Source organism: Acipenser ruthenus, chromosome 14, assembly GCF_902713425.1.
Source record: "Acipenser ruthenus chromosome 14, fAciRut3.2 maternal haplotype, whole genome shotgun sequence".
Classification (NCBI taxonomy): domain Eukaryota; kingdom Metazoa; phylum Chordata; class Actinopteri; order Acipenseriformes; family Acipenseridae; genus Acipenser; species Acipenser ruthenus.
The window spans coordinates 26,543,499-26,559,121 of record NC_081202.1 but is presented as its reverse complement, the minus strand read 5'-3'; the positions used below and the strand labels follow the sequence as shown (position 1 = coordinate 26,559,121).

Below are 15,623 nucleotides of genomic sequence, written 5' to 3'. Positions count from 1 at the left end.
TTATAATGCATATTACGTTTTTTTCCCCCAATTTTTTTTCAGTGCAACTTCTCGAACTCCATAGAGTTCACACAAATTGCCATTTTTTTTTTGTAAATGATACAGTCTATACACACACTAAAATCTGTATTACTTTGCAGTACATTGCAGTTGTTCTTTCTATTTCAGATTGTTGGTTGTGGCATGGTTGGTTGGTTATGGCATAAAGATGGCTATCTTATCTTCTGTTGATGCTATTGCACGTGAAACAACAATAATCTATTGCCACGCTGCCCCACAATAAACAATAATAATAATAATAATAATAATAATAATAATAATAATAATAATAATAATAATAATAATAAACTTTTTATAAGCAGGTAATTCAGTACTTCAAATTCTGTTCAGAAATCGGACAGGAGCATGTTACATTGCACTTGATAAGTAATGATGTGTCACAGGGATACATCTATTTGGTTAAATTGCCTTTTCGAGATACTGCTAAAATGTATTGATATTAGCAAAACATGTAATTAGTTATTCATTTATGAATAATGAACATATTTCAATGACATGCTTTAGTGCTGTTTTTTAGCTTTATGGGTCACGTGAGCATACAGCAGTTTATACATTTCATCCTTACAATTATAAAGTTATTTTTATATGTAATTCCGTTTCTATAGCTTTAATAATTGTGTCGTAATTGATGTTATTAAAAGTCAACAATAAAAGGCTTGTGTTGTGTAATTGTGAATTCAGTGCAATACTTATATATTTTTTTTTACTGTAAGGTAATGTTTGATGTTTGGTGTTAGTGCGTCTAAAGTAAACACCAGCATGTTTTTTAATCTGTTCCATAGAATGTATGTTTATGTATACTCCATGTTACAACTGCAAGTCAGTTGTTATTTTTTTAATAAGATGTATTACTATATGTTGTCTCTTGCATTATGAAAAAAGTCTCAAAAACTTCAACCGAAAAAATCCTAAAACGACAGGCTATTTTAAATGTACATTCAAACCTTCAGCCAAACATTTTTCTATTAAACAACAACAAAAAAAAAGCATTGTCATTGGTGGAAAACGCCAGTCGGAGGAATAATATATTGAAAAGAAACAAATGTTTTATTTAAATATCCCGCTCTAGAGGGGTTATTTGTGAAGCGTCCGCCCCAGAATGCATTAGATGATACACTGGGATTTGGTGCTATAGCCGAGCGTGATCAGTTTACGCTGTCACTGCAACAGAGACCGAGCAACTGCGTTGAATTACAATAACAAGACATTACTAGGTCATATAAAAGAATACCAGAAGCAGACAACTTTTATATTATTATTAGAGAAGATTGATTTATTTTAACCCCAAAGTTTCACACTTCGTGCTATGGGGATTTTACGACTGGAATAGAGCGGGACGAGGTTTTTATCGGGATCCAGGATGAGTGCCACGGGCTCAGGCATGGCTCCTTGCCGCTTCGCTCATTACTTCGTGATTTGTGGGATAGATACTGAGACTGGTCTTGAACCGGATGAGTTAGCCGGTAAGTCATTTTGGGGGTCTGGGGAACAAGAATACCTTAACTTTGCAGGCATGACGATGTGGCAATTAACAAAACCGTTATTCGTAGGTGAACAGAATGGTGTTATCTTTTCATTATGTTTGTAATGAAATGATTACATTTTTAAGCATATCAGTGACTTGTGCAAGAGGTGAACATTGAATAGCGTTTGTGTAAGTTCAAGAGAATGAAGCGAGAAACAGCCAGTTGTGTTTAGAGCGCTATACAGTACATCAGACATTGCCAAAATCTAAACCAAACCAAACAGGATTTCGTACTTTTGTGATTTGGGTAGCTCAAGTCAGGTAACGGCAGTGCTTGCTATACTGCCGGACTGTTGAGTCTTTACTCGGTGTTTGCAACCATTGCTAAACTATTACAAAAAAAAAGACTTTACACATTTTTACTGCCCAATACTACTCTAGCAATGCAATTTATGCCAATAGTTTTCTGCACAGTGTTTTAATTTTTTTTTTTAATTCATTATATATATATATATATATATATATATATATATATATATATACACACACACACACATATATACACACGCACTCAAACACTAGTTAGGCTATTTATCTTTCCACTGTACATGGGCTGTAGACTGCAATCTCTTAATAGCACTTCCAGCTAAACCTGATGGAGATATACAGTCAGCTCTTGCATTATGTGGTAACTCCTATGTATCCTAATGATATACGTTTTCTAAAGGTAAAACCTATGCCACTTTAGGTACGTTTTTACACCTCCTGGTCCTTAAGAAGAGCTTTCAGTATATCTTCCAAGAAGGAACATTAATTACATCTTATTATCATGTTTTTTGTATCGTTGGACCCCACTGTTCCTGGCAGTGTGGAAGCTGTTTTCATTTGCTTCACCGTTCTTCACCCAATTCTGTGCTGCAGGTGGTTTAGTTGAGGGAAAGACCAGCATGTTAGTGCTTTCAGAACCAACACATTCCTGATTTCATTATTCTTTTTTCAGTCCTGCAAATCATTTTTGTATTCTTAACCTTGTTACCATGGTGATTGGAGAAAAAAAGGTCACAAGAAGCTTATGTATCTCTTTAATGTAACCAGTCATGTTCATTAGGTTGATACCTCTTATAATACCTGCAGCCATTATTATTAAACCCTCCTTCCCACTTTCATCTGGCAGGAGCTTTGATGATGAGAACCATAAAGGTAGCTATCAGCAACTAACCATGAAGACCTGTAACAGCTAATCCAAGAAGCCATCACTGTGACGTATGTCATTCTAAAGGAACCAATTTAGTTTTTCATAAAGTCAGAAAGACGACATAGGAATATGTCGTTGCTTCTTGTTAAACACGTTCTCTTTATCTTTTCCATGGACACTGTTTCCTATGGTGTCCTGCATTAAATACAGCTCATTAAACAAAAGGTTTGCCATTGAATCCTCAGTAATAAATGAATGCATTTAGGCTGCTGAAGTAGCAGGAGAGCTGTTTGTTCTGCTATGAATGTACTTCATTGACTAATGACTTTTTATGTTATGCCTGAGTAGAAGGCTTAAGTTAATCCAGGCATTGCAAGGTTTCGGTTCATTGTGGGTAAGATAGAAAACATAAAATAATTGTGAAAGCAAGCTTACATGATGTGAAGAAAGCATCCAGCTTGATGTGCCTGCATAACAATGCCGATGTTGGGCAGTGAAGCAAACTTGATTTCCCTTTATTAAAAAAGAAACAAAAGTGACTGAGGTGGGGGACAAGGGGGAGACTTGGATATGGTGGTATGAATGAATGTGGGGTGAAGTTTACTGATGTTTGTATGCGAGTAAAAGATTCAATTACTTCATAGCATGTGTTGTACACATCATGGTTCATCACAAGAAGGTTGTGAAGTGGTGATGCTTTGCTCTGTAATTCACAGCAATCAGGGCATTCTGGGGCTGTGTACTGTAGGGAGATTATTGCTGTTCTTTTATCTTTGATATGCTTTTTGCCATCCATTTTATCCTTTTGCTTTGCTTTTACATTACTGTAGAATGTTATTTGGTTGTGAGAATCAGTTTTTTTTAGATTTACTATGCAGTATTGGTGAGTTTTCGTAGCCAGCTCCCCCACAAATAAGAACCCGTGGGTTCTCTGCTTCTCAGATGAAGGAATAACCATTTTAGCTCAATTAAGTGTTCAGAGAAAAAAAGCCAGATTTGTAGACTGTTATCTGACACAGAACGACTGCTGGTGTCTAGTAAAATGTAGCCACAGTGGGATCTCTTGGTTAGTATGAAACATAATATTGGTATATGAAAATGCTGGTATACTGTAGTGCAGCTGCTGTTGTAATCCTCAGTAAAGTAAGTGGCCAGTTGCGTGACTTAAAATACTGACTGGAAACTCTGTTAAAGAAGAAAGACTGAATGGGTTACATGTTGAAGTAGCCAAGGCAGGCATGTTGAGTAAATGTTATAATAATATTTAGTGCCAGCTGACTACATGTCTGAAGTGCAGAACCAATTGATTAAAGACCCAGATGGAATCTTTTGCCCATTTACCAGCAAGCTTTCTAGTTGGGTTCTGAAAGCATTCCATCTTGCCGTGTTTGCTCTTTGAATCTAATATCAAGTTCAATCTATCAATCTTTGTTAATTAGTGTTCTGTCCTGAAAATATCGCTTACAATAATATTGAACAGGACCATTAGCTTCACTCATCAGCTGGATCAGATCATAACAATGTCCTGGTAATTTAATTATTGTTTTGTCTTTGAAACAGACGTACTGTAGTCTTATTGGGGCTCATTATTGTTATTAACAGGTTTAAATGCAACTAAAACATAGCAGTAAGAGTTCTGCTTTACCAGATTGAGGAGTTAATGTTTGTATGTCAGGGCAGAGATATCTACTGTAGCCCCCCAATGAGGTTGATAGTGAAAAATCAAAATTTGGGCTTGAATTAAGAGGTTGTTATAGGAGGTTATTAATAAATTGGCAGCATTTTATATTACTCCTATATTCCCTCTAAGACTTTCATTTAGTTAGCCACTGTGTCTAAAGCAGTTTAACATTTTTTAGCCACACTGGAAAAACTTAAGCCAATTAACAATACTGTAAACAAGTTAAACATACTGTTTCACAAGGCAAAAAAGATGTGTATTTTATTTGTAAACACGTAAATATTTAAATGCCAGACCCTACCCTTTACAATACACATAAACAGTATATCTAAAGTGCGCTATAACTCTGATTCCCGATTAAAAAATGCCAAACTTAGTCCCACATGAAAAAACGTCATCTATTTCCTAAGTTCTGAATAGGTTTGCAGAGATATTCATGTACTGCATAATCCTTTACATTATTTTGACCCTAACAGTTTTCTTTCCACTGCAGGACAGTGCTATTAGTGTATGTTAATATTAATGCCTAGCTGACCAACCGCAGCTCTAGTTACACAAGCTTGTACTTAAGTGATTAAATATATTAGTAGGATTGTACAGCCACTACTGTGTTTAAAAAATATATATATTTACTGTATTCTTTCACCTGGGACTACTGACAGTAATATTGCACCAATTCTGACATTAAAACTCAATAAATCATACGAGACGAATCCTTCTTTTTAAAATAATAAATGTGTTTATTTTTTTTATTAAATTATTCCTCTTTCGAATCCACTGTTACTATTTTCAAATATATATTTCAACACATTTTAAAGAGATAGCAAACAACTGGGGAAAAAAAAGCTGTGATCTTTTGATGTTTCTGGCTTGCTGTCTGAGAAAATGTTCTTTCGGGACCAGAGGGTATGCTTGAAACCATGACTGCTTCACCTCCCTGTGACTATTACGGTCACATTTGAGTTGTGTGTACATGGTTGGTATTCCTTGGGCTACGTCTTTCGGAACATGATTCTGATTATTTGTCTGTACAATTCTTTTTTTTTAAAACATGTCAAGAATTTGTCAGTTTGGATCAGGGTTAGACTCCTACAGAACGTAGTGAGTGGACTCTATAGGGTTACTCAATGTGGACCGGGGGATTTTTCACATTTACAGTGTCAGTGCAGTCAATTTTATACCTAAAAAGATGACGATATTAATAATTGGGGTCCATGAAAAATCATACTGTTAGCTGAATGGGAAAATGTAAATTTGTATGTAAAGAATTATATTATGTGAAGATTGGAACTAAGTTTTAGGCTACCAATAATCTGTATAATAATTAGAATTAATAGTAGAACATGCTAAATTGTAAAATTCTGTCGATCTAACTGTTGGGTAGATTATTCTGGGCTGGGAACCTCCCATAGACAAAGAAAAGGAGACTCTCACTCTCTAAACTATCCTTGCCTGTTCTTCAGAAATATTTTTCTGCTGCAAGGCTATATTCGGTCCAATACTGGATTTTCAAAAATGTTAATGCCGGATGTGCCCAAATGAAACCATTTGGAAAACAATCTGACTATTCACATCTCCTAACTGGTCCCAAAGAAAAGTATTTAAACATTAAAAAAAAAACAGTTACTAAATGCACTAAATGTCTGGTATAATGTCTAAAAAAAAATTAGGATTATTTAGAAAAAAAGACCATGCAGCTGCAGGTTGCAAATAAAAACTAAAGCTTAAAGAAATCGGACAATAGTCAAACACTTGTGCCCTTTTTACATACAATATAGTACGCCAAAGATCTTTTACAATAACTATAAAAACCATACAGACATCGCAGATCACTGAAATAAGAAACAAACAAACTGAATGCATAATTAAAAAAAAGAAAAAACAGTAAAAATTGGACAAAATAGCAAGTCACAAATAAATAACATGACAAAATATATGCAATGTAATAAAGAACAGAAGGCTTTATATTATAACCTAATAAAAATGGGTGTGCGGTGTCTTATTAAACACTGATATGATATTAAATAACTTTTGCTAGTATATTATAAGCTTTCACAATTATTTTCAGTAAATCGACAGATCTTGCTGAAACGCAAGATTGATGAGGGAGGCAGTTTTGGAAGAAAAAAAGCTAAGGTCAGCTGTTATGCTAATTTTCACTTGGTTTACTTTAGAAATGTCTTAACTGAATCAACACGTTATTTTTTGTGATAGTTCAGTTCATTTTGCTTTGATATGCTGTCAGCGGTAAAAGGTGACAGATTGCTGAGTTAAACTGTGTTCAGAATAAATTTCTAAATTGACCAATTTCTGTGGTTTCATAGTTTAAACAAAATGATAGCAGTTGTAAAACCAGAATCCAGTAAAGCAAATATTTTTTTGTTCCTATTAAGGAAAGGGGATGTGGCTTTAAAAAACATGCTAATGTTTCACTTTATAGCTTTACACGTGTCAGAGAGCTGGTGTGGAGTACAGAGGTTAATATTATGTAATATTGTGTGTGTGCAGTTGGCACTGTTGCTTTCTTGATTTTGAAACCAAATGTTTTGTTTGTTTTAGGTCACAGATTACCTTTGTACTTCAGTTGCGCAGAACTACAGTGGTGCAGGAAGGTGTTTACAAAATACCACAGAGTAGGCTACCAGATTCTTATAAATTTGGGTTATGTTTTTTAGATATTGGATTTATTTCGCATTAAATTTGAAGCCAGACGTTCAATTTGCATACACTGACCGCAGTCTTTTATAGGCCTTTGTTCATTACACTTATTTCCACATGCTGCTAAACGGTCTGTTGGCTGTCAGTAACATACATTGTTAATGTAGCATTTGTTTTCCCATGTGGGCCAGCATTTTGATTATCTCCTGTATTATATGTGATTAAAAGTAGAAACCCCTAACCATAGAAAATGCTCTGCGGCTAGTGAGCGAGAAAGGATTATCCAGCAATGCACTGCTGTTTTCAGACTATAATTTGTGCTGTAAATAAGAGCGATGTTGAAAAATGTGCAGTAAGAATGGAAATGATTGTCAGCTTCCATTGTAACTTCACTCCTGAACTTCTTTATTGTATTATATTAGCTGACATAGCGAGCCTGCCTTGGCAATACAGGCATAGATTTAGATCAGTGCCCGAAACAATTCTATTAGAAATGCTGTTTGACCTGCTTCTGCTTGAACTGGCAAATAATTCATTTTTTTTACCCAAACGGCAAAAGTGACATCTTATTCAAAGATACAATTATTTGTCCTACTAAACACATATAATCACTGGTACCCTGTCTGGCTCAGACAAGTGCGTCCCGGTAAGGAGGGGTTTCATGCCAGTAGCCAAGATCAAATTAGATGAAGATTTGGCATTCAATTTGGCCTAATTTCGCACCTCTGGGACTGGGCTCCCTCAACATGTGGTAGAAATGAGCGTGATTCCTACCTCCAGAGACGGGGCTCAGAAGGCTGAGAGGTTAAAGAGGTGGAGTGAGCAGGAGGAGGGAGCAACAAAGAGGAGTGTCAGCAATATAGAAAAACAGTGTTTAGGTTAGTACCAGGATTTTATGAGAAAGAGGGGGGTGAACTTCACAAAGCTTTTATTTGTTGTAGAATTTAAAAAGTAGTGTTGCCTGGAATCCTTGTTCTTGCCAGGTGTTAGAAACATCAATTCATGATGTACTCTTGGGAAGATGTCAGCATCTCAAACAAGGCTTATGATTCTCGTACTGTAGCGATGCATTCTTAAAGTTTCCAATATATTCAATATATTTTGCTCTTAAATATTCTGGATGATGATTTTATCCTCTTTTATATGTTTATGGTAAAATGAACTGCCTCTTGGGGGATAAATGTACTATTGAACTGGAAGACCATTGTCATGGGAACTAGAAATAGCTACTCTGTTGCATGGCCAGTGGTAACAGGGGGAAAAATATACTTTACCAGTGGCAGGATAGAGTAACCCCATAGAAATGTGGAGTGTGGTGTTGCTGAGCCACCTGCTCTGCCACTCAACATGGGAACATAATGGCGGTGGAAAGAGCTACCATATTGTGGGCTCCTTGAGCTTTTATTGCTTTGTTATGCTGAAAGCAAAGTCTAATTTACAATTCAAATGACTCCATTGGCTTACCCTTTTAGTATAGGCCTACTGAAAACAGTTGGGATCCACCCTCCCACACGCAGACACTGCTAATGCCTTCAGGTTCTTTTTCAGCCAAAGAGTGAGGCGCTGACTTCACCATCCTGTACCAAATGATTTCCACGCACAAAAGCAGGAGATTACACGTTTGCATAATAGAGATCTCTGAAAAAAAAAAAGCACACATCCCCTCCAGTCATTCACACCCTTTTTGTTTCAAGTACATCTATTGTTGGCAAGCTGAGAAATGTCCTGTTGAAGTGTGTGCCTCGGGGTAGGATTTCATAGGCATTCACTGAGGTACGGTGTGCCTATTGAGCACAGGGCCACAATCGAAGATATTTTTAGCATGGGAATATAATTTAAGCAGTTTATGGCTAAATATTCTATTGAAGTCTATTTATATCTGAGTAGCAGGGGAAGGTTGGTGTATTGCTTCTGTGCTTATTGGTGCGGTTCCCACTGGGAAGAGCCTCTGTTGCCAATCTGACTCCAGTGTTATGAATCTCCTGCTCCTGATCAGCAGCATTGCTGTTGAGGGGGATTATGAATCCTCTGCAGTGATTTCCCTGTCCTCTGGAGTGTAACTTTACAAGGCTATTATGGAAAGTGGCGTTCACCCCAGCTCTGGACACATGCTTGGACCCATGCTTAGCTGTAGAGATGTATTTAGATTATTATAATATGATATCTTAGTTGAATATTGTTTTAATGTCATATATAAAGGGACATTGCTGATGTTAATAGCAAAATTGCTTTTATACTATAGTGTAATGTTTATAATAAAAAGGAGTCTGAATGTTACATCTCTCAGCCCAATACGATACGCTAATATTCTATGAAATGTCAGGGTCCCCCCCCGTCCCCCCCCCCCCGCATTGGGATGGTTAATACACTATCGGGTAAACATCACTGAGTCATTATGTACCCTACAATATTGAAACCTCAGACACAGTGAGTGTAATGGCAGCCTGTCAAGGCTGATGAGAAGATAAAGAATGGATGCTAGACAGGAGTTTACAATATCCTCACTGCCCCCGTCTTTCTATGGACAAATTACTTCTCCACCATTATGCCATTGGTAACAAGAGATGGCATTTCAGAATGGGAAGGGATCAATGTAAGTGAGAGAAAACCGTGCTGGGAAGTCCATGTGCCCTTAGGGTTAATCCATTTTTTAAATGAATTGACTTGCGTCAGGCTTTGGTTCTACTGGAATGCATGTTTGCAATATCTTACTGGTTATTAGCCTCAGTGCTGAAGGCTCTCATTAGGCTACGCTACCACCTTCACAACATTGTTCCAGTAGCTTGGCCTGCCACCACAGAGACTGATTGCATCCCAGGTCACCTGTGCTCTAATGTATGTTTGTATCGTTGGGCAGCCTGAGGCTCAGAAATATGGTGTGACCTCAGCCTGTTATTAACATGAAGCCTGTAATGAAGAGAGCCCCTCTGTGCTGTCCACAGTAGCCCATTTCACTAATGAAAACTGAGCGTTCCCTGCAGATTTCAGTGATTCTGTTCTATAGTGTGTGTGCCGCAGGAACAGACTGACATATTTTGTCTGCTGTTTGGAATAACATAAAAGAATGTTGTTGCATCATATGCTGGGTTAGAATAGGATAGTAGCTTTATTGAAGGCACATATGCTTATTATCTTCACTGTTTTCTGCTCAGTCAAGGCTTGGTTTGTTTTACAGATGAGCGTTTTATGAGATTTTTATTTGATAGGACAGTATGTTTCACAGACTTTTGCAGTTCTTCTTTAACATTTTTATTGCACATCATTAAAATAATGTGTAGTATTGTTTATACATTAGGTCTATGTATAGTAGGTGTTTTCTTAATGTGAAAAAATATTGTGAGCTATATTGCGTACTGCTGTACTGTCCAATGATGAAATATGAAACTCAGTATCCCTCTATATTTAGCAGGTTTATGTAGGTTACAGTTCAATGCTCTTGTGAACAATGCACAGCGATAATCAACAAAGCAAAAGAGAGCTATGCCCAGGTCATATGACGTGTGTAAAATAAGATGGAATTGTTTATCTTTGTCTTAGTTACTGGGGCAAAAGAGAGAAGCTTTCAGTGACTGCTAGCAAGGGAGTAGAATGTCAATTCATTTTCTAGGAACTAAACAACACCAAGACTGAGGGAAGGCAGATACAGTACGGTACAAAGATTTTAGATCATCAGGCTAAATCAGTGCTTGAAGTAATGCTATATTTCCTACACCTTTTAAACACAAATTATTTATTTATTTGCAAGACTCCGCTACTGAAACTATTCAAACTGATTTTTTAAATTTGTATTTATTTATTTATTTATTTATTTACTTACTTACCTGAGAGTCATCGGTACAATAGGCCTATTTGAACAAGCATGCCTGTCTTCAAGCAAACATTGGTTGCATTTGTCAATTTTGTGTTCCATCTTTTAAGATGTCTTGTGTTTCAGTTGTGGGGGGGGGGGGGGGGTAGATGGTTACATGAGATTCTTTCACAAAAGGCAACAAAAAGGTGACCATGTTCCTGCAATGTTTTTATTTATAGTTTTAAAACAAAAACTCCATATTATATCAATTGTATTGCTATGTCATTTTTAAATTTCATTTGTCTCCTTTAAGTTCTCATCCTACTCTCAACTCATCACTTACTAAAGCCACATTGTTTTTCAAATTGCACTTTTGAGAACTTTGCAAACAAAAATGCATCGTTTTTCCTTTAAGATTCCATTCCACATTTAAACTTTTTATAACTACACAAAGTTTACTCCAATGGAGTGCTGTTAATTTTGCACTAAAACATTAATGAGGATGAGACTACAAGTGTACAACATTTATGTGTGTATATATGGAAACGACTTAATAATCATACAATGTACACATCCTACTGTATAAACACTGCAGCTGACAGCTACATTTGACATGCGTATCTTTGACACACAACGTTTAGGACAAATTCTTGCAAAACTCTCATTATTAACATCCCAACAAAACAATGTAGTGTACATTGTCTGTTCAGACGGGAACGGTTTCACAAGTGTGAGTCTCTTAGCCTCGGGGAGGCCTGCACCTCGGCCTCCCCTTTTTACCAGTTTTTGCCCAGCCTGGCGACCGTCATTCTCTTTTGCAATCCGGGACAAAGCAGTTGTTTGGGTCAGCGCTTCTCAGCTGACTGTGATGGCCAGCAGTATCCAGGCTGGCTTGGAGCAGACAAAGGGATATGGAAGACTTGCAGCCTGCCATCTGTTTCTAGAAGCCAGCCTGGGAAGGGACACAACATGTATGCTAATATTATAATATAGACCTTACCCTGGGGTCTGCGTCTGAACTTTATATATTGATGAAGCCTGTTTTATTCTTTGGTTGAAGACAGAGGGAGTATTTGTTTGGAAGGTGACATGGTCTCAGAGAAGGTTTGCAAATTTGCATCAGTAGTATTTTTTTGTAAGCATTTACGTCATGATTGTTATGCATTGATGAATACCTGACTGATTTTAATGTTTCCTGTCCAACTTCCCTTAAGCATGGAGGTTTGTTTCCATCTGCAGATTCCTCACTTTTGCTTTCCTCCTATTCAAAACAATGCAAAACTGCAAATGGCAAAATAGGTGCACTGTCGCTTTTTTAATGTAGTAAATTCAGACTACTGTATTGATCAATAATGTTTCATTCTACAAACCTAAAGAACTCAATTGTGCTTCACAACAGATTTCTGTTTTACTTTGGTGCCCATACTGACCAGGAGTGGATATTCATTCCATTGTACTGTAGCTTCTGACACAGAAAGCCACATACCGTTTTCTTTCCAGGCCATCGTATTGGTACCTGCACAAACCAAAAGCAGAACACTATGATGCAGTAGTCCTACTTCTACATAGTTTCTGATTCAGTGTCTACCAGCAGCAGTGACAAGCTTGAATATGGTTGGAAAAGCGAAGTGCAAACTCACACTGCCAGAGGAAAGGAAAAACAAGGTCTTCTGAAATCCAAGGGTACTATGTTTCACATCAGACGGGACTAAATTTGGAACCTTGAGAATTGTCAGGTAGAAAAATGAATGTAAATTAGTGTGGTTATTTAAAGAAAATAAAATCGAACATGTTTAAACTCAAGGTTGCCAGAAATTATTGTTGACGTAGATATTAATACGCAGTAGGAGTAAGAAGCTAATAAAATTGTATTTCTCTGCCAGAAATTGTTTTCCCTGAATTTTATTATAGGTTGTCAGCCGTAATGATGATATTTGACAACAGTACTGTATGTGAAATGCATTAAATCCTCTGGATAGTCTCTATAGCAAAGGCACCCTTTTTTGATAGCAGTGATAAGCATTACTTGTGGGAAGGAATGAGTTAGTAGTTTTTGAAAATAAAATTGTTTTAGTGAGACTACATGAATTTATTGGCCATATGCTGTAGCGAGCTGGAAAGTGGTAGTATGAAGTACTGTAGGTGGATTTATTTCAATATCAAAGTGTGGGTTTTGAAAAACTGTGTAGTGAACTATAGGATATAGTACAGGGATGTCACTAATAATGGAGATGTACAGCACTAGCAGGAGCGGACAAATTGGTAGTCCTGGTGCCCGGGACTACCAAGAATTGGGAACTGTAATTTTGCAAACCCTGCAGGACTACTGACGGCTTCTAAAGATTTTTTTTTTCTTAAGCAGTTACTTCAAAGATCTTCTATATATAAAATCTTTGATTACTTTGTACAGACTGATAAAACAGCTCAGTTTACTTCCCGTTTAGTACACGCCTACTCAGATGAAGCGGTAGCTATAGTAACCAGTGAACCCAATCGTGATTGGTTCATGCCTTAGATTCATGACATTCCATTTTATTTTTTATTTTTGCTTTTAGTGAAGCCCCTCAATTGCAAAGTGAAGTGCAAGGGAGCATCGTGATTTTAACTCTTCCCTTAGGCTGACCACTGAATCCTGATAACACAAAGCAGTTACATATACTGGAGACCTTTCTGTTACTGTACTGTATGTGCACGTGTTCTAAGGGAAACCTCTTTCACTGTGGGATGGTTAATGCTTTGTGGCATTGATTTAAAACAATCAGCACAGCCTTCTTACAAAAAATGGCTTAGCAGCCCCTGCGTAGTGCACTGCTCTCTGACATTCACATGACCTTTCCTCTTTTCAGGTTAAAGGTGATTGCATTTGGTTTTATGCTCTGAAGACCTACAGAAAGTCACCAGTTTTATGATGGTGTGTCTTGAGAGGGGGTGGCATTAGAGAGAAAGTCTCTTAACCCTTTTACTATACATCTTTAACATAATTGCATGTATCTAGTGAGGGCTCGCACTGTAACATGTGTGCCACTGTAGCAGGTTGTTAAAAATGTTTAAATGCTGGTTTCCTGCCAGCCAGATGACCACCACATTAAAGGTATGTGTAAAATGGCTTTCAATTCAGTGTGTTTTCTGTGGGCATGTTATTGACACAGCAGGATTTCTGCAGTTGGAAAGAAATGCTGTACAGTAGCTACTCCTTTGAGAAAAAGTGCATACAGCATGAACAGAACAATAAACTGTCATATCATTAACGGAAAATGGAAATGGAAAATTACCTTAGTAAACACTGATAAGGGACACACTGTTAGCTAAAACTGCCCTGTTATAGTTATACTCTGTAGAACAGTGAATCCATTTCAGGTGGTTAGAATTGAAACATTTGACTCTGGAATGTGTCTTGCCTTAGGGCAAATACAAAACCTTTTTCAGAATAATCTCTTTAATGTACTTCATAACTCTTTATATAGGCGATTATATATGAAATTTATAGACCCTTTCTGTGCTTTGCTGAAAGGCACAATTTTTTCACAAGCTGATCTCAATTTTACCTTTGTATAATGTGTTTCTCTTTGGTCCTTTCTTAAATCTCACATGTAATAAAAATCCCCCCCCCCCCACCCCCTCTTAATTCTACTTGGCATCTATGGGTTCTCAAGAATAAAAAATTTGGAATCGCCATTTGACTATAAAAAACAATAACAAAAGACGCGGTGCTTTTATCCGCGCCGCAAACAAAAATACAAATAATAATAAATAGGGGCAGGACACTCCGCCACAGGGCTCCTCTAGGGGGATGGTCTCTGAGATTTATTTGCATCTACTTAAAGCCTCTTACAAGTCTTTGTCCTTAACTGCTTTATGGGAAAGAGATTTGGCTATAGTTGATAGACCAATTGAATGGGAAACAGTTTGGGACAACATATTTGGAGCTTCAAAAAACCCTAATCATCTGTTAATTCATTTCAGGATTTGCTTTAGATGTTGTTTAACCCCCCGTAGAAGCTTCCTTATGGGGATTATTCCCAATCCACACTGTGGGGCTTTGCTCTCTTGGTGTTCCTGGTACCTTATTGCATGTTTTATGGGAATGCCCAGATGTTTTTGTGTTCTGGGGTTAGGTGGCTTGATAGTGCAACGCTGGCTCCCCCCTCACCAGTTACCTTTGCAACAATGGCTGTTTAATTTTAAATAGATTATTCTGTTGGAACTTTCTACAGCCTGAATAAATAAAGCCAGATCATCCACGCTGGTAACATGGGGCGAAGCAGCAGCTAAAGTATCCTTGCTGTTGGACTCTGCAATAGTTTGAATGAGCTATATGTGCTTTGGTTGTTTGCTGTGTTCCCCCCTTTTTTTTTGCTATATCTATAGGTCCAGGGAAGTTGACAGGTTGCCAGGGGAGGTGGGAGGGGATATATAATATACTGTATGTGATTTGGTTCTGTATGTTAATTCCCAGATATAAATTTAATGTTAAAAAATATATATATATATAGTTCTACTGTAGGTAACAAAGTCATGCATGCCTGTGTGATGACAAATTGCAATGTACTCAAACTCAGGTTAGAAAAACAAAAAGTAGCATAGCTGAGGTGCCGGACAACGGAGCAAAGCTTAAATCAACGAAAAAAACATACACTCAAACATACTCCTTTTTAGTGTTTGTCTATCCGTTCTCTGTTTGGTAATGAGTCTCTCTGTCTGTAGATGTTTCACTTCTCTGACGACACATCAGCAGTGTATGCTGCTGCATGGCAGATCTTGTGATGACAGTTCA

At 37.2% G+C, this 15,623-nt stretch overlaps 1 protein-coding gene across 5 annotated transcripts in view; it reads left to right on the top strand.

The window, feature by feature from the left end:
* The first annotated feature begins 1,155 nt into the window (after positions 1–1,155).
* The window catches only part of LOC117419926 (DENN domain-containing protein 5B-like), a 76,819-nt gene continuing 62,351 nt past the window's right edge, over positions 1,156–15,623 (top strand). For all 5 annotated transcript variants that reach the window (XM_058986256.1, XM_058986255.1, XM_034926440.2 and 2 more), the window contains exon 1: positions 1,156–1,523. In XM_058986256.1, the coding sequence (XP_058842239.1) occupies positions 1,421–1,523 (103 nt within the window). In that variant the 5' untranslated portion in view covers positions 1,156–1,420. The remainder of the gene's footprint in view (positions 1,524–15,623) is intronic.